We start from the raw sequence: 22,336 nt of genomic DNA on the forward strand, positions 1-22,336 counted from the left end.
GGTGCTATGAAATTGAAGGTTGTGCAAAGTTTGGGTTGGTAAAAGAATAAGAAAATGGGTACGCTTTTACAAGTTCACATTGCTATACTGTGGTACAACTTAAAAAATACAGTTACCAAAAAGAACATGTTCTTTTTTGTGACAACCAAATACTTATACTGTTGATTGCATTGGTTTTAAGCATGTAGTTGTTTTATGTCAGTAAGTTTTAAATCGGCAAAACAGAATTAGTCAAGTTTCTGACTGTTTCAATAAGTTTAGTTTGATGGTTCGCTGGTGTGTTCTTGTGCGCCTTACGCTGCAAACCTAACAAATGTAACATTTCAAAAATGTTTTTCAGATTTTAACCTAACGCGGTTTCTGACGAAGGGCTTTCACCCTGTAACCGAAAAAAAAAAACTGCCGCATTTTGTGACAAGAATCTGCAGATCTGCAGTAAGAAACATAAAAACGACACAAGTTTGAATATCTTTTCTGTAAAAACTTAATTTCTCCATTGCGATGACCCGTTGTTGCCTGATCTTCACCATTTTCCTCGCCTGCTTCGTTTATCCCTTTACCCTTGCCGCAAAAGCCAAGCACCATCCCGCAGAAAGTACGAAAACGGTTACGTCATCGCGCGTGACGTCATTGGGAAGTAGAGAGTGGCGGTGTCCGCAGAAGTGCAAGTGCGATGCTACCACGTTAACTGTGAACTGCACCAATACAGAATTGTGGTTCGTGCCGACAGGTGAGATAACTTTCCATAACTTGAAGTTAACACTTTTAGCTTTAACTTCTTTATACTGACCAAAAGCGTCCTTTATTCTGACCTTTGGCCTGGTGAAATTATTTTCATGTTTGTAACCGATACAAAAGTTGTACTTTTTTCGATCCCAAAGCTTTTTTTCCGTTTTACTTGAACTATACAAAATAATAAGAAACAAGGATTTTTGCTATTGACTATAGTTCAGTCTCAAATGTGCAAAATCTACAACCACATTCCGCTTCACACCCGCAGAGTTTAATCCCTAGTATTTCCGCGACATCCTTGACAATGTACCGCTATTGCGTCATAGTGGTTACGGAAACGAAGATTAGAGTAAATGGTATGTTGCGCAATCTGTCTAGGTTTTCCAGAGATGACCTATGATCATAGATGAAAAGCTGCAAAATTGCATAAATTTTTGTCGCAATAAGTTTTTCCCATCCTGTATATGAACTTCGTATTTAGGTCTGTTTTGTTGTTTCTGATGCCAACAAAACGTCAGACCACCCGTTCTTTTATAAGGGCGTTGAAAATGGCGGTTTACAAACTACATAAAACATCGCAGGTTGTTATCAAATCGTTTTGTTGATACCTTAAGATTACCATACACCCCTGGGTGAGGCAGAATTATATGTTTCTGTCTAAAGGAGAATTTCGTCATTTACCGCAAGTTCAAAATGACGTGTACAAACCATTTAACATCCCTCTCATATCAAATATTTTTTCCTTAAAACTTTTAAATGGGCACCATTCTATTACTTTCTGTTGGTTTTTGGCAATAAGACACTTTTTATTGTGTTGTACCCAAGATAAATGGGCCAAACCGTTTTGTATTAACAGATTTGGATTTTATCGGACACTTACAAAACTTTAAAAAAAAAATTGTTATGAAATAAAATTAAAACATACAAACTAATTATGAAAAAATTTTGATTTAAGGCGTATTTATTAGTATTATAATTAACCATATTTCGATTTTTGTATTACATAGCCATCTTTTCAAGATTTTTTTTGAATAGCCCTCGAAGCCGTTAGATATAAACCATGCAGTATCATTGATAGTGAGGTTTGAGGATTTCAAGTTTCAGACACTTGTGCCTTGGCGGTGAACTGGCGAAGAGCCACTTGACTTCTAAATTTGTATCAACAGCGCAGATACTTGTTGTCGTGAGTTGGGACTTCCTATTAGTTTTAAGCGCCAAACACGTTCACATATTTAATTATTAAACACATAATATAAGTAATAGATGAGCATTTAAAAATGTGAAGTTTATCTTTAAGAAAACTTAAGTTATAAGCCGTAATTTTCAAACTGGTAAAATTTCCTTGTCATGCTGATTTCTGTTGTGCGCTTTACCTTCCCAAATTACATTAACGCGTTTCACCTATAAGAAACAAATTGAAGCGATTTTTTGCATGTGATTTCAGGGAATTTAAGGTTGGTGAAATTCAAGACTTTTGCAGTCAGTTTTCTCAGCGACGTGGCACTCGTTCAAAGCGAAAAACTTTGTGCTAAAAAATGGTTGTCTGCGGGGTTAACTCGACAAAGATCTGTCAATCGTTCCGTCTGATCCACCGTGCTTATCTGCATAACTTTCCAGACGTTTAACGAACGTCAATTTTTATTATTCGGCGCCCGATCCCTACCTGTATGCCACCGATACACATACAGAGCTGTGCAAAATGCACCAGGAATCAGAACCAAAGCCTAACGACTTATTTTTACAAAGCTTTGACGCAAATCGAACGAAAAATTTACCGTAATTACGAGATTTGTTTTTTTGATAAAATCCCTGTAAGCGTTTGTTTGCGTTTAGCAGCTAGCTGCACAATCGTCTCGCACCGTGAATTTTAGATATATTTTTCCCAGCTAAGCGTCGAAGTGCGACTTGAAGGGCAATTGAATGTCCCCGATTTGGGACAAGGTCTTTTCGATTCGGGGTCCAAAACTTTAAAATATAATCTGAGGTGTGACAGTAGGAACGGGGTCACTTAATATGTGTATACATATATGTGACACTTGGGTAAAATACACAACAAAACGCAAAACAAATTTTCGTATTAAACCAATTGCCAGCATTGCGATTACACTTAATATTCGACCTTTTGTACCCGAATTATCCTAATGCTGGCTAGTCCCGGGCTTTTACGAGCAATTGTGTCTTATTTAAACCTTCACGCCCAACGCGTATGACGTCAGCAAATCTTCTACGAGCGAACCCGGAAAGTAGGGTCGGAATGTCCAGCCTAAACTACGTAAACTATTCACTTGACGTGTTAAAGTAGGGTGTCACATGGCGGGGTCGTGCCTGACCGGGAAGTAGCCTCTTACCCCAATCGCCGCCTCCCGCCAACGCCTGCTTCAAAGAGTTTTCGCATAAGTACATTCTAACCCCGTCGGTACTGCATCTCGAGTTCAGTGATGATTGACAGCTAACGCGAGTCCATGCCAGTCTGTAGTCTGCTACAGAATTGAACGTATGATCGGAATTTAACCAACCAAAGAGTTTCGCAAATGCGAAAAATGAGCGTTAATTATGTTACCATTACAAAGCAAAAACACGACAAAACGGTAATTGCTTAGCTTGTCTTAACCGGTGTTTGAGCTCAATTTTGTTGTGGAATTTTTAATCCACACAAAATGTACGATTTTTTTTCAATTAGGCAATTTTTTACCATGCCAATACACAAACAATTTTTACGTAACCTGTCAGTCACAGTTAAGACATACCACCAACAGCGTTTGCGGTACATGAAGGGGTTGGCGGGTGTCGTAAATTCGGAAATGTTCCATGGCCGGTGCACCATGTTTGACAGGCCGCGAGAGAGGCCAGACTGCGAACTTGACCTCTAAGAGATACAGGAATGTATGGCGCAGCGCCCTCCCTTTCTGTCACCACAGCACCAAAGCGTGTTTTGACAAGCTAAGCCCCTTACGCTAGTTAGCAACCAAAAGCTGTCATTAAAGTAAAACTTCCACACCAAGGACCCAGCTTTGCCTCGATGTTTACCAAGCCACAAGTTATCAGCACTTGATTGAGGCATGCAAGTTATGCCTCACTATGATCACTTTCTGTGTAACCTTAGCCTTGCAGCGCAGCAAAATAACATAACACGTTAAGGTACTTACTATACAGCGCAAGCAGAGCGTTCCATTCTCCAGTTCTGATCGGCAGATAACAACCAGTTCACTACAAGTTTGACGCAACACCTGGTTTAACAGCTGATCGGTTGTCAGTCATTGTTTTGACATAATAGCACTGTTTTTCACGAAACAAGGGGTATTGTTGTTTTCCCGCGCATTTTGCTGCAATGGTATCCGGCCGAATTGCGGGGGGACCTTGCAAACACATACGTGAGTGTCGATCAAGCCACAAAGCATTGCGTCTGGGGAACAAAGCAGACGGCATAAACGACCGGACCTGCGTTTTAACTGCTGATGTTAGTATGTGCCGATTGAAAAGCGTAGAAAGCCAGTCATGGTTAAAAGTTTTTCGTCAAAACTCGGTTCAAACAGGTTAAAACATTATTCCCTGACCAAAGGCAAAGGCTCAAAAGTTGTATGTTCAATCATGTGTATAAACTGGAAACGATTTATCCCTAACAATGTAACTAAATTACACATGATGGGACACACATGACGCAGGTTAAAAATTTTAGGGCTCAGAAAACACGGACCACGTGTATTTCAAGTTTTTTTCTCTTTGTTAACTGCTTTGCGCATTTTCTTCTTGGTGGGTTTGTTCACTGACTGTTTGTAACTTTGTTTTAGATATTCCAAAACCCACCAAGCACCTTTATCTCAATCACAACCGAATTGAGAAACTTCCACTAAAGATCTTTAAGAAACTTGTCAACTTGGAAGTCTTGGAAATTGCCCATAATGATCTCGACTATATACCAGATCCGTAAGTAGCCTCTTTCTGCAATTTATTTACAAGAAACAGATCAAAAACATGGCGATTTTAATAATAACGGTTTTTGAAACAAAAGTTTAACCAAGTTGCCACACATAGCCTATAGCAGTGGTTCTCAAACTCGGTTTTCGGGACCGCATGCGGCTCCCAACTACTTATTTTGCGGCTCGCACCAGACCCTAGAAAACCACCAAACACTGCTATTTTAGCTTTTAAAGTAATAATCTTTAGTGATTTTCTCAAGGTTTCGTTTGTTTGCGGCTCTCTACACACTTAAAAAAATACCATTTGGCCCCGACAATAAAAAAGTTTGAGAACCACTGGCCTATAGGCTACAAAATCAGACATTAAAATCAGTCATGTACAAATAAACTCAAGGTAAATAAATTTAACAGGGGAACAAAGTTTGTTCAGATAAAAAACAAAAACACTAGCGTCTTGGCAAACTTCTCTGATCTTCAATTAATTATTACAACATTTTAGAATATTTCGGGGCATGTCCAAGACCTTGATACGCCTCGATCTTGCCAACAACTTCATCCAAATCCTTCCCCGGTCAATGGGTCGGTTGAAGCAGCTAAAGGAATTGATTCTTCCTGACAACAAACTGCACAAACTCCAAGTACACATGTTTGCCAAACTCCGGCTTTTAGAGCAGGTAAAATGAATACCAATGTAAAAACTTCTAAATTATAGCTTCTGTTTGCGCAAGTAAAAACGACTCGTCTATATGAAAAAATGCTTTTGTATTTTATTCCTGAATTAATGTGTGAAATATTTGACTAGATTGACTTCAGTGACAACTACTTGCAAACGCTTGAGGTAAAACTGTTCGAACACATGCACAATCTCAGAGAGGTTTATCTCCACGATAATCTATGGCATTGCGACTGTTATCTTAAACGAGTGGAAGAGGATTTTGACAGACGAAACATCACTTACACGTAAGTAGCTTATCATACACAAAACAAAAGTGTATAACAAAAAAATTATTTGCTTAAGTTTCAGTGTGAATTTATTATTATTTTTTCTTTAGTCACGCTGTATGCGACTCTCCAGTTTCTATGGCGGGAAACTCTCTATTCCAAATTAACGCAAAGAGCCTCTGTCCAGCCGAAAGCAGTGTTCTTCTTGTCACCACCGTCGCCGTTTTAGTGGGTGTCAGTGCTGGGCTTTTTGCCATCTACATGTGCAAACGAAACAGTGCTGTCGACCTCGAGGTCAGGGAAAAGAATTCAGCGGTCGAAAACTTCGTCAATTTTGGCAAGTCATCCGGTGCAGCGTCGAGGTCAAGCGTAGTGTCGGTTTTAACCCGCCACTCAAGCAGCAGTAGCAGCAACGATTCGGAATCTGTGCTTAGCAGTGACGCTCACACCAACGACACCGTATTCAGTGATGATTGCGACCCCAAGATGTCGTTGACCACCATGACAGTGGTGCATGAAGTGGGAACGGGAGCCAAGAGTGTCGCATTAACAAAACCTTCACCCTTTTCAAATTTACCGACCATTCAAACCTAGTCGTCTTTTAAACAGCCGTCAACGACACTAGACAAGCATACACGGAGCGGGTGTGTGATTGGTTGGAAGGAGCGGGCGTGGTTTAAAGTGGAGTGTACTATTTCTTTCACTGTAGACTTGTTACTTTTTTTCTTTTCTTTACCTTTTTGACCAAGTGTTATTTCACTTTTGTGCATCCGTGACACGATATTGTAAGTTTGTTTCAACATGAACTGCAAAATAGCGTTTGTTTCAAAAAAACATAAATTTACCGCTAGTTATTGACATATTACTTAGTAGTTTTAACATATGCCACACAATGCTAGATATTACCAATTTTGTGCATTGCATTTTGTTCTAAACTTAACATTCTAAACTGTTAAAAGTTAGACTAACGGCCGAGAAGCCAAGAAAAATGTAGTGTGCTTAAAAATAGTAGTGTAGACTTAGTTTTGTAGTATCGTGTTTTTACGTTGTTTTGACATTTTTACTGAACTCTTTCCCCCCCTTGTTGTGTTGACATAGCATCCGAATTTCGATGCCAACAAAAAATGGTTTGCCTCGCAAAACAATGTCTCTTTTATTAGATTTTTTAAATTGTGCGTAGATTTTACGTGCAAAAGGGAACGATTTTGTTTTGATTGCGTGTGATAACCGGTGATGCACCCTTTTCATTAGTCCGTGTATATATTGTAAACAACTTTAACGATGTTAAGTTGTTCATGCTTTGTTAGTAGCTGAACAAATTTATTTAATAAAATGAAATGCAACTTGAAGACTTGTCTGAGTTTTAAAGACCGTGCCGGGTGTCAGAGAAGAAACAAATTATTTATTTACTGATTTTTGTTTGGAGCAAGTAAACCGCTTGATTTAAACAAAACTGCCGACAAAGCTCCAAGACATTTTTCGTCTGCACCAGAGTATTGACTAGAAAAAGTTCCAAAAAGGTCTGCTTTATTTAATTTTAATCAGCCTTTAACTTACTAACTATATTCATAAAATTGCTAGTTATAGTAAAATTTATGTATAAATTGTACATTGTTGCAATTGTTTACCTTACTTGTTACCCTAGTGCATTGGATCTATTCAGTCTCTCTTATTTGTCTACCCGCAAATGTTTGGTTATCGTTAGAATGAAATATCAAAACTTGCCGACAAAACCTGCACTTGGATTGATAAGTTTACTAATTTTTTGTTTGAGAAGTCGATGTGGGTTCTTGTGTTTGTGAACTAAAAATACAAGCATCGGTAAAGTAAATTCGTCAACCAAAAAGGAGCAAAATGTTTGTGTATCTCAGTAAAAAGGTAGGTCAAAACAAAATGAAACCTGTTAACTCTGCATTTTTCGTACCTTTAACTAATCTAGTTTTAGGGCCAAACTTAGTTTTTCTATGACATAACGTGATTGCAAATTGAATGTGTGAAAAATTGAAAATGACATGAGTGATAAGGTTTAATAAATTTGTTTTGGCAGATTGCAATTCCTAATAACATTTCTCTTCATTGCTTATCATGGAATAAAGAAGAAGGTTACATTGCTTGTGGTGGTGCAGATGGGCTTCTTAAGGTAGGAAACTTTAACATAATACCCAATAAAACAGGGACCGTTTTTTTTTTAGTCAGACAATAGACGTAATATTTTCCCCCACAGATAAACATTTCGCTGAAAAAAACTATAAAATGTTACAGTTGATATATAGTCCTGTTGTAGTACAAAATTCAATATATTTGGTGTTGCTAGGTTCTAAAACTTGAGAGCAACTTATCCAAGGATGCAAATATCAGGGGATTGGCTGCTCCAAGCAATCTAAGTATGAATCAAACCATGGAGGGACACTCTGGTAAGAATTTTGTATTATTTTTATTGAATGTTATAGCGGCACATTTGGTGTAGCAGTTCAGATATATACAAGTTGTACTTCACACTGGGAAGTTATTTTAATACCATTGCTGCTTTAGATTGGGTGTTGTTAACTGCAACAAGTAAAATGTATTGTTTTTGTAAACAGGAACGGTTAAGGTGGTTACATGGAACAACCATTATCAAAAACTCACCACCAGTGATCACAAGGGCCTCATTATAGTGTGGATGCTTTTCAAAGGTTAGCGTTTCATGGTTTTCAGATATTTATCTCTAATAAAGTATCTTATTTTTTTAAGAAAAAGGCCCGATTTTTTTGTATTTAATTATGCGGTTGAAACTATTTTATGCGTCTGAACCATTTAATGCATTTTTACAGGACAGTGGTTTGAGGAAATGATCAACAATCGTAACAAATCTGTTGTAAGATCAATGTCTTGGAATGCTGATGGTCAAAAGATTTGCATTGCATACGAAGATGGTGCTGTTATTGTTGGTTCTGTGGATGGGAATAGGATTTGGGGAAAAGAACTAAGAAACATGCTGCTATCCAATGTGGCAGTAAGTCAGAAAACAGTTTTTGATAGGTAGCTGATCAATTTTACTCAATTCTGGTGTGCTTGTATTTTATCAGTGGTCTCCAGACAGTAAAATTATCTTGTTTGGAACAACAAATGGTGAACTCCACATTTATGACAGTCTTGGAAATCCAATTGTAAGTAAACAAACACTTTTGTGACCAATGTACTCCAGTTTACTATTACCTATTTCACCAATATGTTAATTTCTGTTTTTTGTCAGAACCATGTATTTGGTGTCCGGACAAAACAGCTATCAAATGTGTAAAATGCCAGTATTTTTATTACAGGGTAAAGTAGAATTGCACTGCCTCGTGAATGTGACAGGGGCTGTGAGCATCTCAGCACTTGAATGGTATAATGGAAGGATGGGATATATTGAACAGGATTGTCCATGCTTAGCAGTTTGCTTTGATAATGGAAGATGCCAAATCATGAGAAATGAAGCAGATGATAGTAAGTGTTACACCTAGTTGGCTTATTGCTGTGTTTTCTGACAAAGTTATATTTACTTTATTTGTGTTAGTGTATCAGTTTTGTGTAATGTACGTTTTGACCATGTTTTGTAAAGAAAAATGTTTTCTGTGTGTACAACTGTGTTAAAATGCTGGTTTGTGTTAAAGGACCAGTGTTGGTTGATGCAACAATGCAAATTGTTGATGCTAAATGGAATGAGACCGGTTCCACTCTAGCCATTGCTGGATATCAACGATCACTGACTCAAGATAAGGATATAACAGTGGTCCAGTTTTTCAGCGCATTTGGAGAGGTAATTTATTAAAAAACACCCAAAACCCAATGACTAAAGTCTGTCAGTCATAAATAGGAATTTCCCTAACAAATTAATTAATTTATTTATTTCCAAAAACAGGCTTATTAAAAACCAGGCTGTAAACTTACTAACTTAAAAGTCAAACTTTGTACTGACAGTCATGTCATTGTCTTTGTGTTTCAGCCACAACACACGCTCAAAGTTCCAGGTCGGTCTATCACCTCTCTTGACTGGGAGAAAGCAAGTCTTAGGATTGCACTTGCTGTAGACAGTCACATATTTTTTGCCAACATTCGGCCAGACTACAAGGTATAACTTTTGCTTTACCTACCCATATGAAAAAACTAGTTGAATGTATTGAAATGAATAACAATTGTTGTTAAACTTGAATATAATAGCTTACCAAATCAAAAGTGAAAATGTGTACTTGGGGAAGATGATTTTTAACATAGATTGCACTTGCAATAGTTTGCAGTAATAATTATCAAAGTATTCGGCAAGTGCTATACTTCATGGAATTTTCACATGTCGAAATAATGTCATAAAAATATGTTAACACCGCTATGGTTTTTGCATTCACTTTTTTAACAATAAAGTTTTGGTTTTACACTTTTTACGTTTTTTTTTTGATTTTTTTCCAGTGGGGTTTTTGTTCAAATGCTGTGATATACACATTTATGAAACCTGATCGAATTGACCACACTGTTGTATTCTGGGATTGGAGAAACAAGGAGAAATATGTCAAGTAAGTTTCATTTTTTCACAGCAACTTATGAGTAATGTTAATTTTTCACATTAACTCGATAATTGATAAGCGAAAAACAAACTGTTTCGTTAAAACATTGCCCAGTCTATATAATAATGAGGTGTTTGTTGACCATCACTTATACATTGACCAAGGTCAATTTCGGCTTTTCTTTTTTGTCAGGTTCGTTAAGCAGCTTCTTCTTGTAGCAGCGATGGACGATCACTGTTGCCTAGCAACGCGGTCGGAGGAAGACATCGGCCAATACGCAGTTGTTCTTTGCAATACTATTGGAACGCCTTTAGATTCCAAGTTCATTGACATAGGTGCGTGTTGCACATTTATATCGTACATGTATAATGTTGTACAATGTAGTACATTAACTGGGAACATTTGTAGCTTTAGGCTTTGGGCGGTTAAAAAAATAATGTATTATATTTTCGACAGAACCTCTGTATATGACTATGACGTCAACACACGTGGTTGTTGCGTCACACGAAGCGATCTACACCTGGCAATATCAGACGTCACGCTCGCTGGGGCTTTCCCACATTGTGACATCACAGCAGAGAAAAGATGGCCGCGAAAAGTAAGATGCGTGTAGTGAAACATATGTGATGTATTTGCGCTGGCAGCTGGGAAGTTATACTTGGCAGATATTGACTTCCTACAAGTTGTTCAATTGCTTCCTGTATTTATTAGACTCACCAATGTAGTTTTTCAATACCTTTGCTGACATCCAGCTGAATATGTTTTAAACATTAAAATAACTTACGTTCCAGACTGATCCACATTGATGATGAAAAGCCCCATGCCACAAAAGCTGAATTTCTCAACTTCAAAGCTGCTCAAGCTGTAAGTAGATCAAGTTGGTTTCAGTCGATAAGATAAAATTGTTTTGGATCGTAGAGGTTTATGGCACAAAAATATTCAACGAGTTATACAACGTTATGCAAAAAACTCTTTCTTAATGCGGGGTTGTGACAAGTTCGTATGTTTTTGTATAACTTTACAAATCGTATCAGGACAGCGTAGTCATTGCCAACATCGTACCCGTTAACAACATTTCTCTTGAAAACAATTGTACCAAGTGTGCTTATGCAGTATGCACTAAAAATAGTTTTGAATCTTATCAACTTTTTCTTGTATTTCAGCCAACCCAGGATCCAGTGTGTGGCATCGCAGCTTCCGACCGTCTTGTCATTGCAGTAAGTATAAAAAAACCTGATCGGGATTCGTCCCCGGGAGTGTCCCGGGGGTTCGAACCCTGTGAAAAAAAGTAACTTTTAAAAAACGTATGTTTTTCTCTTTGCTTTTACTCAACGTCCAGTCATTTGTGGGTAAAACGTTTCCTATTCGGGCTTCCAGTTTCTAAATATGACATCTGAAAGTATTAAGTCCCACTGCGTATTTAAACTATTCGCAACGGTTCACAAAGTTTCCGACCTGCTGCTTCTGTATGAAAGTTTTTGATCTTTAGGAAATACTTTATAGGTAGGACATATTACCTGCAGGTTCCTTACCATATGTATCGTCTAGAAATTAAGCATCATGTACCAATAATTAGATTACTTCAAATCAGCTTTGGGTAGTTTTGCACTGTTCAATTTGTATTGTGGCGAACGCAACTTTTGCATATAGGCACGTGAATCAGGAACCCTCCACCGATACACATTTCCGCATTTGGAGCTCACTCATAGATATGCGGTGAACTGTGAACCAAGACATCTCTCACTTAACTGCAATTCAACGTAAATTTTCTTTTTTTCGTTGCCAACTTCTCCATTGGCTCAAGAGCAGTGGTTCTCAAACTCGGTTTTCGGGGCCGCATGCGGCTCCCAACTACTTATTTTGCGGCTCGCACCAGACCTCAGAAAACCACCAAACATTGCTATGTTAGCTTTTAAAGTCATCTTCTTTAGTGATTTTCTCAAGGTTTCGTTTTTTTTGCGGCTCCCAACACACTTAAAAAATACCATTTGGCCCCGACAATAAAAAAGTTTGAGAACCACTGCTCAAGAGGATTCTTTTAAATTGTTATTTTTTGATCTCACAAGCGACCCCTTGTGGTTGCTTTAATTGAATTGAATTGCATTTACCCACTGAAGAAAGTAAACCTACTTTGTTTAATGTTTTTTTAATTAATGTATATTTACCAATATATAATTAAAAAGTAATATATACAAGTTTTAAACTACCCAAACAAAAAGATGATACATTAACGAGCATTGCTCTTCCAGAATTTTTTTTTCTAAATAACTAACGTTTCGACGTCCCATACGAGACGCCGGAATTTTTCTTTATACATTATGCCAAGCTTCAACAGCTAATTTATTAAAAAAATGATGTGTTTATTAATACAAAAACATTTTCTTTTTGATGCACAGACGTCTGTCGATCATCGATACAACAGGAATCCTAACATTTTTTGATCTTGATGCCAGAGTTACAGATGCAAACGGACAACAGGCAAGTTTACTGCATCTGACTTAATGTTTTTTTTACATTTTACTGAATTGAGATCTTTACAAAATAAATTAGCCACTTTAATTAAAATAGGTGTAAAGCACATTTTAAACACTAAAACTGTTGACTTTCAACTCCTAAAGCTGGTCTAACCCAATGTAACTCCATTGGTCGCAGGTGATTGGCGAGCACTTGCGATTCGAACGTAAGGATGTGTGGAATATGAAGTGGGCCAGTGATAACCCAGAGTTAATTGCGATCATGGAAAAGACAAGAATGTATGTTTTCCGAGGCCTTGACCCAGAGGTCAGTTGAAATTATTGTGATCATTTGTTCGTGTTTTTTATCAACATTCAAATTGTTTTGCTGCAAATTTTAGGTACATGTTATAACACAAATTATACAAAACAATATCTTAGAACCCTTTATTTTAATGAAAAACAACAATCCCTTCGGGCCTTTCAGCGGGAAACTTTGTATTTTTTTGAGATATACAATGCGCACAAAATAAACAGGCCAGTTTTATTAATTTGTCTTTTTTAGGAACCACTGCAGTGCTCGGGCTATATTTGTCAGTTCAAAGATTTGGAAATCAAGTCACTTTTGCTTGATGAGGTCTTTAAGGTAAGTTACTATGTTTTTAAATATCCCACACAGCAATCAAATAACTTTTATATGTTGTGTTATGGCAACTTTGCCTGATTTTGTACGTTTAGTTAATGCTATCAATTACTGAAGAAATCTACTAAAGAACCTTTTGTCACGTTAATCTCTAGGCAATTTCAAAGATTAACCCTATGTTTTTTTAAAACTAATACTCCAGGGCTCTTTCCTATATTCTAGATAAGTTTGTTGGTACAAGTCTAATTAAATGTGAATGTGTGACTTTCTAAGTGCAATATAGGCCGATGCAGTTGAATCAATTATTTATCTCTCAAACAAGGGTAAAACTTCTTCCCTAAACAAACATATTCTTCATTACTTACGCTCATGCCAAAATACCCAATTGGGTGCAATTATAGGGTTAAGAATTTATATTTTATAATGTAAGCCAGTGGTTCTCGACCTGGGGTTTCTAGGGATGCATAAAGGTGTTTTTAAGCAAGTTTTTATAGAGTTTTTATAAGTAAACTTTATGTAGAGGTTCGCACCATAACAAGTATATACAAGAGGTCAGGTGCTGCTGCAAAAAGGTTGGAAAACACTGTTGTATGTTTTAAATTAGGATCCAGAAAATCCAAACCCAGACGATATGATCGAGCTTGAAGTGAAATCTCTTCGCGACACGAGAGCTTTGGTTCAAACTGTCGGACTAAAAGATGCGTCGCAGTTTGTTGACGACAATCCACATCCGAGATTGTGGTAAGCAGAGTTTTTTCTAAAAGACCGTTTTTTTGGTGTGGCGTTTTCTGAGGGCCGAGCCACTATGAAGTGCGTTCATTAGCTGTTTATGGCAAAAATAAAAAAGTCCAAATAAGTAACGTATGGATGTTAGTTCAAAAAAAAAACATTTAGTCGTTTATCCTTTGGTTTTATTTCGCCTTTACAGCATCGTCAGTATCTGCGAACAAGCAGAAAGATTCGTAAAAAATATATGCGTAAATATTTACTGATAAAATTATAAAATAGAATGTTAAAAAGTAACGTATGCATAGAATTGAACCGGAAACTAACATACAAGAACTAAATGCACTTGGCAAATTCACGCCTTGTGCGTTTGTTTTCTTTACGTAATTGTGTTAGTAGTTATGTTTTCGATACATTCTGAATGTCGGAATTTTGACTTTCAGTAGAATGCAGTAAATTGCTGTTCATGGCCGATTAAGACATACGGGAAAATAACTCAATTAAATTCACCAAATCAAACTGGTTTATTCTTCCTTATTTCGGTGAAAACTGATGATCACAGCAATTTAGTTTTTTTTTTGACTGAGCAGATTTTATTGCACGAAATATGTAGGCGAAACAAATGTTCAGCTAAGTTTGGTTTAGCCAAATGTACGTATTGAAACTATCCGAAAAATCAGATCAGCTATGATTTAGACCAATGGAGTAAATAAAAATACTAATTTAAGCATCGGACGAACACATTCAAAAATAACAACGCAAAAACAAATCATTCTACTGTAGGCGTCTTCTTGCTGAAGGATCACTTGGCAAACTTGACTTGGATATCGCCGAACACGCGTTTGTTCGTTGCAAGGATTACCAGGGAATTGGTCTGAGCAAGCGAGTCGCGCAGTTGGGCAACGAACCAATGAAACAAGCTGAAATCGCGGCATACTTCAGAAGATTCGAAGAAGCGGAACGTTGTTACTTGGAAATGGACAGAAGGTATTCATGTAGATTGCTAAGGACGTTTTGTTTTGTACTATGCATAGGCCTTGAAATAATTTGTTTGACCAAGCCCCTAGAAGCCTTGTTTGAATATTGGATGATGCTTGGACCATTCTGGCGTCATAATAAATTACTGTGATATACACGACTTTTCTTAAATTGGCAACATACAACAATTTTCACCTAAGATTTTTATAACAAAAACAAAATACTCAGTATCGTACCTAATCTTTTATAAAAAGTTCGGTGCACCGCCATACGATTTAGGTATGTTTTCGTCTTTGTAATGTTCCAAAAAAATTGACAGTTATATTTTAATGTGGCAATTGCGGTAAAAGGTTGAAGATAAACACGCGTTGGTAAATCTTCTAGAACTCTAAACATTTCACAAAACGACTAGTGTTTGTGAAATAGTGGGTTGAGCCTAACAATTTTATGTCCAAACCACGTAACCTTCCAAAATCTTCCTTAAACACAAATGTGACATTAATGACCACATTGACAAAAAACTAGTTGTTACTCATTGTTGGGATTTCTGGAGACCATTACCCCGCCCCTAAATCCGACCAATCACGTGTAAGCTTTTGTGTGACGTTTTAGGGACCTGGCGATTGAACTTCGAATGAAACTTGGCGATTGGTTCCGTGTGGTTCAACTGCTTAAGTCGGGCAGTGGGGGATCTGACGACAAGCAGCTGATCAGGGCTTGGAACGCCATAGGAGATTATTATGCCGACCGTCAAAAATGGTAAGTTGCCATGTTTCCTTGTCTGGGAAAAGGTATTTGGTTGTTTTGTTATGTATACATAAGGGGAAACTTATTTTTCCGTTTGTTTAAAGACGTTTACACATGACACTGGTACTTGAAGTTATGAACTGTAACTTTTTATCCCAGTTGACCCACTGGCAAACCCACAGAACCATTGATAGGCTACATAGTTTAGAGAAGTTGAAAGTCCTGTAAATACTTGTGAAATACAAATATTGTTTGAAAAACGCTTTAGCGGTGGATGATTAAAAATGCAGTTAATCCCAAAATATTTTTCGTCCTAAAAGCAGTTAAAGTTAAGCAATACGGCACTGTTTTAGCAGTAAAAAAATTTCATTTTGAAGTGACCCATTTACATGGTTAGTTAAAAAAATTTTGCAGTAGTTTTCTGAGTCGTCTTCAATTTCAAGTTAAATATTTACAGGTCAAACGCGGTCACTTATTATGAGAAGGGCGACAATCAGGAACGATTGTGCGAGTGTTATTATATGTTGGAGGATTACGAGGGAATGACAAGCCTGATGGAAACCCTGCCCGACAACCATAAGATGTTACCGGTAAACCAATCTCACCAATTCAGTGCGATTTGTTAACTGCAATTCTATTTTGCGCTTAGAACAGTTACCCACAAATGGTTAGTTTGACTTTTTCAAGGGAATAATTACATTATCAGTTCTTCATTCCTGTGACGTCATCCTTCCGTGACGTCATAGTCGGTAATTTTAGCATTTGTAAGTGGTAAATTGAAATGGCACCATGCTTCTGTGACGTCATAATAAGTAGTTTTAGCGTTATCAAAATGTGGAATCAAAATGACGTCATCTTCCTGTGACATCATAGTTGGCAATTTTAGCGTTTTGAAAAGGTGGAAATCAAGTTCATCTGGTTGTTCTCTTGGGTGATGATCCTAAAAATGTTAAGAACCACTGGCCTAATTAAAGTAAAATTATACCATACAGTCTTGGTGGAGCCTGGTTGAGTTAGGGTGGTGGTGATTTTTTTCAGAATATGGCGAAGACTTTCAAGATGGTGGGAATGTGTGAGCAAGCGGTCTCTGCGTCGCTCAAATGCAACAGAGTGAAGGAAGCCATCGACACTTGCGTGTTTCTCAATGAGTGGAATCAAGCCGTCGATCTTGCACAGCAGTACAACGTTAAGGTTTGCACTACAGCAGAAACTATAGACTAAAGTATTTTAGATTTTTATTTTATAGTTAGATTAATAAAGGGATGGATGGATTCAGTAACCGCTAACGGGTACCTAATTTTTACACTCCGTGCTCCATGAACTATATTGTACAACCTATAGATAATTGCATCATCAAAGGCGCTTTTTACCACAAAAACTTGACAACAAATGATATTATTAATCGGTACATATTCACATAGTTTTATGGCCTGGCCTACTGCAGGGTATGACCCACAGTTTTGGAACAAGTAAACTAGTATCAAATAAAGACTAGTGATTTTAAATTAGGAAGAATACACAGCAAAATATACTACCTATTTGAACTCGTCGTCTTTCTATTATGCATAGGAAATCGACTCCCTGCTTACCAAATACGCTTCGCATTTGCTGGAAAAAGACAATACGCTCCAAGCGATCGAACTGTACAGGAAAGCAGACAGATTCGCATCTGCTGCGAAATTGCTTGTGAAAATTGCCAGACAGGAGGCAGAGTAAGTATATAAACTTGTTTACAACTGCCCTTACTTTTACACATTAAATTCAAAGCCCGTAGTATGACAATTTCGTATGGTTGCTTTCTAAATCAGGCATCACCAAACTGCAGAAACGCATGGCCCATGGAAATCTTACGAAACCCGATAAACATTGTTCCGTATGTTGTTGAGAGTAATCACTATTTTATAGAAATGGCGCATCTCCTCTTCAAATGAAGAAGCTCTATGTACTAGCAGCGCTTCTAGTGGAGAAACATCATCAGCAAGTGAAACAGAAATCTTCCAAAGTAAGCTGCCTTATTGTGGAAAGTATACATGATTCTAAAAAAACGTTTTTTAGGCACTGGTTTCATTAAAATTAACTTTCTTTATGACTAGACTTAATTGTTTAGACCAGGGGTGGGGAACCTGCGGCCTTTTAGGGCACTGAGTGCGGCCTTCGATGTCAAAATACATTTTAGGATGTTGATATTACAGACTGCACCAGGCACTGAAAAATAGACAGAAACGTATTTTTTGACCTTTGTTCCACATTACTATTGGATTAGTTCTAGAGCAATGGTTTTCAAACTAGAGCCAAATGGTTCCGTTGTGGTACACAGAACGAATACCGTAGGACTTTCAAAAGCCCAATGTTCAACAATCTTACTTTGCAAAAGAACAATTGTTTGCACATAATCGAATGTCTTAAACTCGTCTGTGATGCCATAAGGTGCTCTTAGATCATTGATATTTGTAAATAAGCGAGTTTCTTGGTTAAAAAAATCCTAAATGTTGTAGTAAAGACGGAAATGTAGTGAGGCATTTTATTTAGCTTGGACCGTAAGTCCTACAACTCTACAAGGGAATAGCAAAACGACCATTCTGTAAGTCAAAAGAACGCCTGGAAAATAGTCTATGCGGCCTAAACGAATGTCGATAAACCGTTTGGTGGCCTTTATAAACAAAAAGTTTCCCCACCCCTGGTTTAGATGTTGGCAGTTTAAAGAAAACGCTGATCTGTGTATGGTTTATTATTATCATAGATCTCTTTCCAAAGGGAACACGAAAAAATCTGTACCAAACACGAGTTAACAACCCTGTAGACCAGTGGTTCCCAACCTTTTTGTAGTCACGGACCCCTTTTAAAAATTTTATAGGTCCGCGGACCCCCAACTTAATTTGGTCTTGTTATGTTTTTCGTTTCCTGCATTATACTTTACTATACTTTCGTTTTGGGGTCAGAATTTTATTCAACGTTCACAGTCCTTTAATCTCAATAAAGTACTGTACTGTAGCAGTCAAATGCAACAAGAGCCTTTCTGGTGTACAATACTTGAAACAAAGCACAATAAGTTATTGTTAATTGTGATGTCACAATGAAGGTAACAATCACAAGTTTTCCTGATCCAGGGGTTTCATAAATGGTTTGCACTCATACGCAGGAATGGAAAAACGGTTTGGGAACTTAAAAATATTGTACTGCTGTTAATGCTACAAATGTTTGCCTCCACGGACCCCCTGAAAGCATCTCACGGACCCCTTGGGGGTCCGCGAACCCCAGGTTGGGAACCACTGCTGTAGACACTATTTCTCGTTTTAAAAATTGAGGAATTTTTAGGAACTCTATACACAGACTTGACAAGTAATTTAATAATAAGTATAACTGCCCAAGTACTGGTGTACATAGAATACATCGTGCAGACGTTTCAACAATCTCTGTTGTCATCATCAGTGCAGGTCTTAATTGTCGAGGATCTAAAATCGAGAGATGAAATACCAAAAAAATGTTTTATCACAGGGTTCGTCACGCGTGGACAGTTACATGTATGACGACATGTCGAGTGAGGAACTACGCGCGATTGATCAAGCGTGGAAAGGCGCCGAGGCGTATCATTTCTATCTTCTCGCATTACGTCAGCTGTACGACGGATACGTCGATGCTGCTATGACAACAGGTTACATGAAAACGGTTTTTAGATATGCAGTGCAGGGTTATCATGCCCATAGTTATTGCCCAAGCCAAAAACTACAAGTCTAAAGTCCGACATACACCTGATTTATTCAAAAACAATGCTGATTTTATTTAAACTTTCTCCCGAATTTGACCCGAGCAGCCCGGCCCGACTTAGAACTCTGGTCGAATGATCTAATGCAGTGGTCGGCAACCTCTTTACACTGCGAACCGGTTTGAAACTAAAATTAGTATCACGGACCGGCCTTCAAAAACCACAAATGTTTAGCGCTGAAAACTAATTATGGTTATTACAACTTTGATTCAATGTGAACCTTGAGCAAGTTTTATGCGGCCCGGTAACAAACCCCTCACGGACCAACACTGGGGAGCCCGGTGGTTGCCAACCACTGATCTAAAGTGTTAGGCTCCAGATCTAATGATTTGTAAATACTAACGTGGCTTTACTTTTTTGGTGAATCAAACCATTAATTCAGTGTTAAAAGCGCTAGATTGTTTTGTCTGCCTTCCAAAAGAACTGAGTGACAAGTAGATGGTGAAGAAATTTCAGTAATGTGTTTGTAAAGAACACTTGACACGAATTTGGATGTAAAAATGGCTTAATTAAAAAATCGCTAGTGAGCTTGTTCACAGTGCATACATTCCATTGCGTGCGTTTTGTCCATCTTTGTTATCACCACTTGGCAAATGTGGTGTCAACACTGTTAATTTGCAATGGAATTTGTTCAAAAACAGTTTGAAGTTGGTAGAAATAAAATAAAAAGTTTAGTAATGCCAAACATATAGAACACTCTATTTTCTATGTTCAGCGGAAAATCTGAGCGACTACGACGATTTTATTGATCCTTCGAAAATCTACAGTCTTGTTGCGCTCTCTGCTGCCACCAACCGGGCGTACTCGGTCTGTTCGCGAGCTTTTATTAAACTGGAATCAATCGAAACAATCAAAGAAGAGGACCGTAAAGCGTACAGCAACCTGGCATTGGAAATCTTTACAAGGTGTGTTGAAGATATATTGATTCTAACTTTGTGTAAATTAAGGTTTAGGCTTCGTGCTCTTAGAGGCATTTTGTCAAACATCGAGCATGAGGTCAGGTGCTGTTATAAGGTCATGCACACATTCGTTTATTCAGCATAAATTTGTTTATCAAAACTAAAGCATTTTCTTTTTTAACTTTTACAAAATAAACATCAATCATAAATGCCAAGGTTATGTGTGTAGTTTATGTGTGTCTATTTTTGTGAACAAATATGGCAAGGCTGGTCGTTATATTAGGTAAAACGAATCTGCTGGACATGAAACTTTACCGTGTATGTTTCTATGTACGGCCTGGGAGGTTTTCCTTTAGGTAAAAGTTTTTTTTCCAACATAATCATTCGTTTAACTATTCAACGACACGGCTTGCTATAACGGTGTTTGTCGAATCGCCAAATAGTCCATTTTTTTATTGGTTTTCTATGTACAAACAAATGTATAATACCGCTTCAGTGTGATTTATACTTCATAGTGCGTACAACCTAATAACTTGTGCCGATACAAAGATAAGTTAACTACAAGGTCGAAACAACATCCACTGTCTGCAGCGAACACTTCATATTCTGAGAATTTAGTTAAAATTAGACAACGGCTTTTTTGTAGGCATGAACCACGTGACCAGAGAAGAACTGGTGAATCGTTGAACCGACTTTCAGACGAGTAAGTCAAACTTTTGTATCCTTGTCGAATCCTAGAAGTTCGTATTTAAGTACTGTTTAAATATAATTTGAGCTATTGCAATTTTTGTTTTCCGTTTCGTATGACGTTTATAGTTCTGAAACCCGAACAACATGTACCAATTTGTCTGCTTCCTGATTATTGTACAAATTTGCTCATACAAGTCACTATTGCCAAACAAAACGTTGACACGCGAAGTCATTACTGTTTTGACATAAATTACGGACACAGAAAGTAAAGTCAGGCCCGAATCCAAAGCCCCTTTGTTAAAAAATACTACGCCCAAGCCCGGCCCAACTTACATGTTGTAAAGTGAAAGATTCTGCACACCAAAGGTTACGACAAATGTACTGGAAGTACTGTAAAGCATTCGAGCCCATTGAAGGTGATTTAGAAAAAAAACATTCTCCCAAAATTACTTTTAGGCCAATGCATCGATTAAGTACCACGCGTTGGCTACAACTAATGCTTTAACGCGGGGAAAATCAATGGAGTCGCTGGTTTCAATATTAACACATAGATTATTGGTGGAAAAACAACAACAACTGGATTTTTTGTGGGTTAAACATCGGTAGCATACAGGCAACACAATGATCATGATCACTTTTTTCGAAATCATGAAAACCAAAGCGAGTTTGCATTCGGACCCGAGAGGTTCGGCGGATTTAAAGTTAAGTCTTTTAACTCTCAGAAAAACAGATCGTTAAACCAAAAAATCCATTAAGGTATAATGACGAATATATACCGACCAAGTAGACGTAAAAAGCGACATGCTTTATTATTCAAACGTTTCCGCAAATGCTTATGCCATCATCAGTGATATGAGTTATATTCATTAGGGTTATGACCAAATTCGTGTATAGTGTTCCAGTAACGTTGTTTTAAAGCAAAATTGCATGTTTTGTATTCGCAGAAAACAGCCTGTGTGCTTGGTGACAGGCCGACCAGTTGATGAATACCAGTTATGGAGCTGTCCTACGTGCAAGCGGTGTGCCTCCGCAAAGGAAATCCGGTCAAGGCATTACTGCCCGTTGTGCCATACCAAAATCTGAGGCTCTGCGGCAAAACGGGGGTTGTGAAATAGTTGCTACTACAGATTTTATTCGAATAGTATTTTTTTACGCTGTTTTGTCCATAATAAACTCATGTTTCCGAATGTCAATGTGTGCTGTTATAAACGTCTTTGTTTGACTGTTTAAAGCAGTGGTTCTTAACCTTTTTCCTTGCTGCCACCCTTTCAATTCACCAACCAATTTTCGCACCCCCTTCTGTAATTGCTTAAATAACAAAACCAT

At 37.7% G+C, this 22,336-nt stretch overlaps 2 protein-coding genes across 2 annotated transcripts; both read left to right on the forward strand.

The window, feature by feature from the left end:
* Positions 1-312: 312 nt before the first annotated feature.
* Positions 313-6,940, forward strand: LOC145237494 (uncharacterized). The gene is made up of 5 exons (XM_080100378.1): positions 313-730; positions 4,521-4,656; positions 5,149-5,323; positions 5,452-5,609; positions 5,702-6,940. Exons 1-5 carry the CDS (start codon positions 502-504, stop codon positions 6,183-6,185), a joined length of 1,182 nt encoding a protein of 393 aa, XP_079956504.1. The 5' UTR covers positions 313-501; the 3' UTR covers positions 6,186-6,940.
* Positions 6,941-7,272: 332 nt separating this feature from the next.
* LOC145209463 (WD repeat-containing protein 35-like) lies at positions 7,273-22,197 on the forward strand. The gene is made up of 29 exons (XM_080079746.1): positions 7,273-7,469; positions 7,639-7,731; positions 7,906-8,005; positions 8,174-8,266; positions 8,405-8,586; positions 8,660-8,740; positions 8,894-9,059; positions 9,227-9,372; positions 9,559-9,684; positions 10,017-10,120; positions 10,304-10,446; positions 10,568-10,709; positions 10,903-10,975; positions 11,275-11,328; positions 11,762-11,871; positions 12,508-12,589; positions 12,764-12,892; positions 13,130-13,210; positions 13,812-13,948; positions 14,717-14,920; positions 15,524-15,670; positions 16,116-16,248; positions 16,697-16,849; positions 17,228-17,370; positions 17,564-17,660; positions 19,154-19,310; positions 20,137-20,326; positions 20,967-21,023; positions 21,955-22,197. The coding sequence occupies exons 1-29, from the start codon at positions 7,446-7,448 to the stop codon at positions 22,091-22,093; spliced, it is 3,486 nt and encodes a 1,161-aa protein (XP_079935872.1). The 5' UTR covers positions 7,273-7,445; the 3' UTR covers positions 22,094-22,197.
* Positions 22,198-22,336: the final 139 nt, after the last annotated feature.

This window comes from Phallusia mammillata, chromosome 1 (assembly GCF_965637545.1).
Source record: "Phallusia mammillata chromosome 1, kaPhaMamm4.hap1.1, whole genome shotgun sequence".
Classification (NCBI taxonomy): Eukaryota; Metazoa; Chordata; class Ascidiacea; order Phlebobranchia; family Ascidiidae; genus Phallusia; species Phallusia mammillata.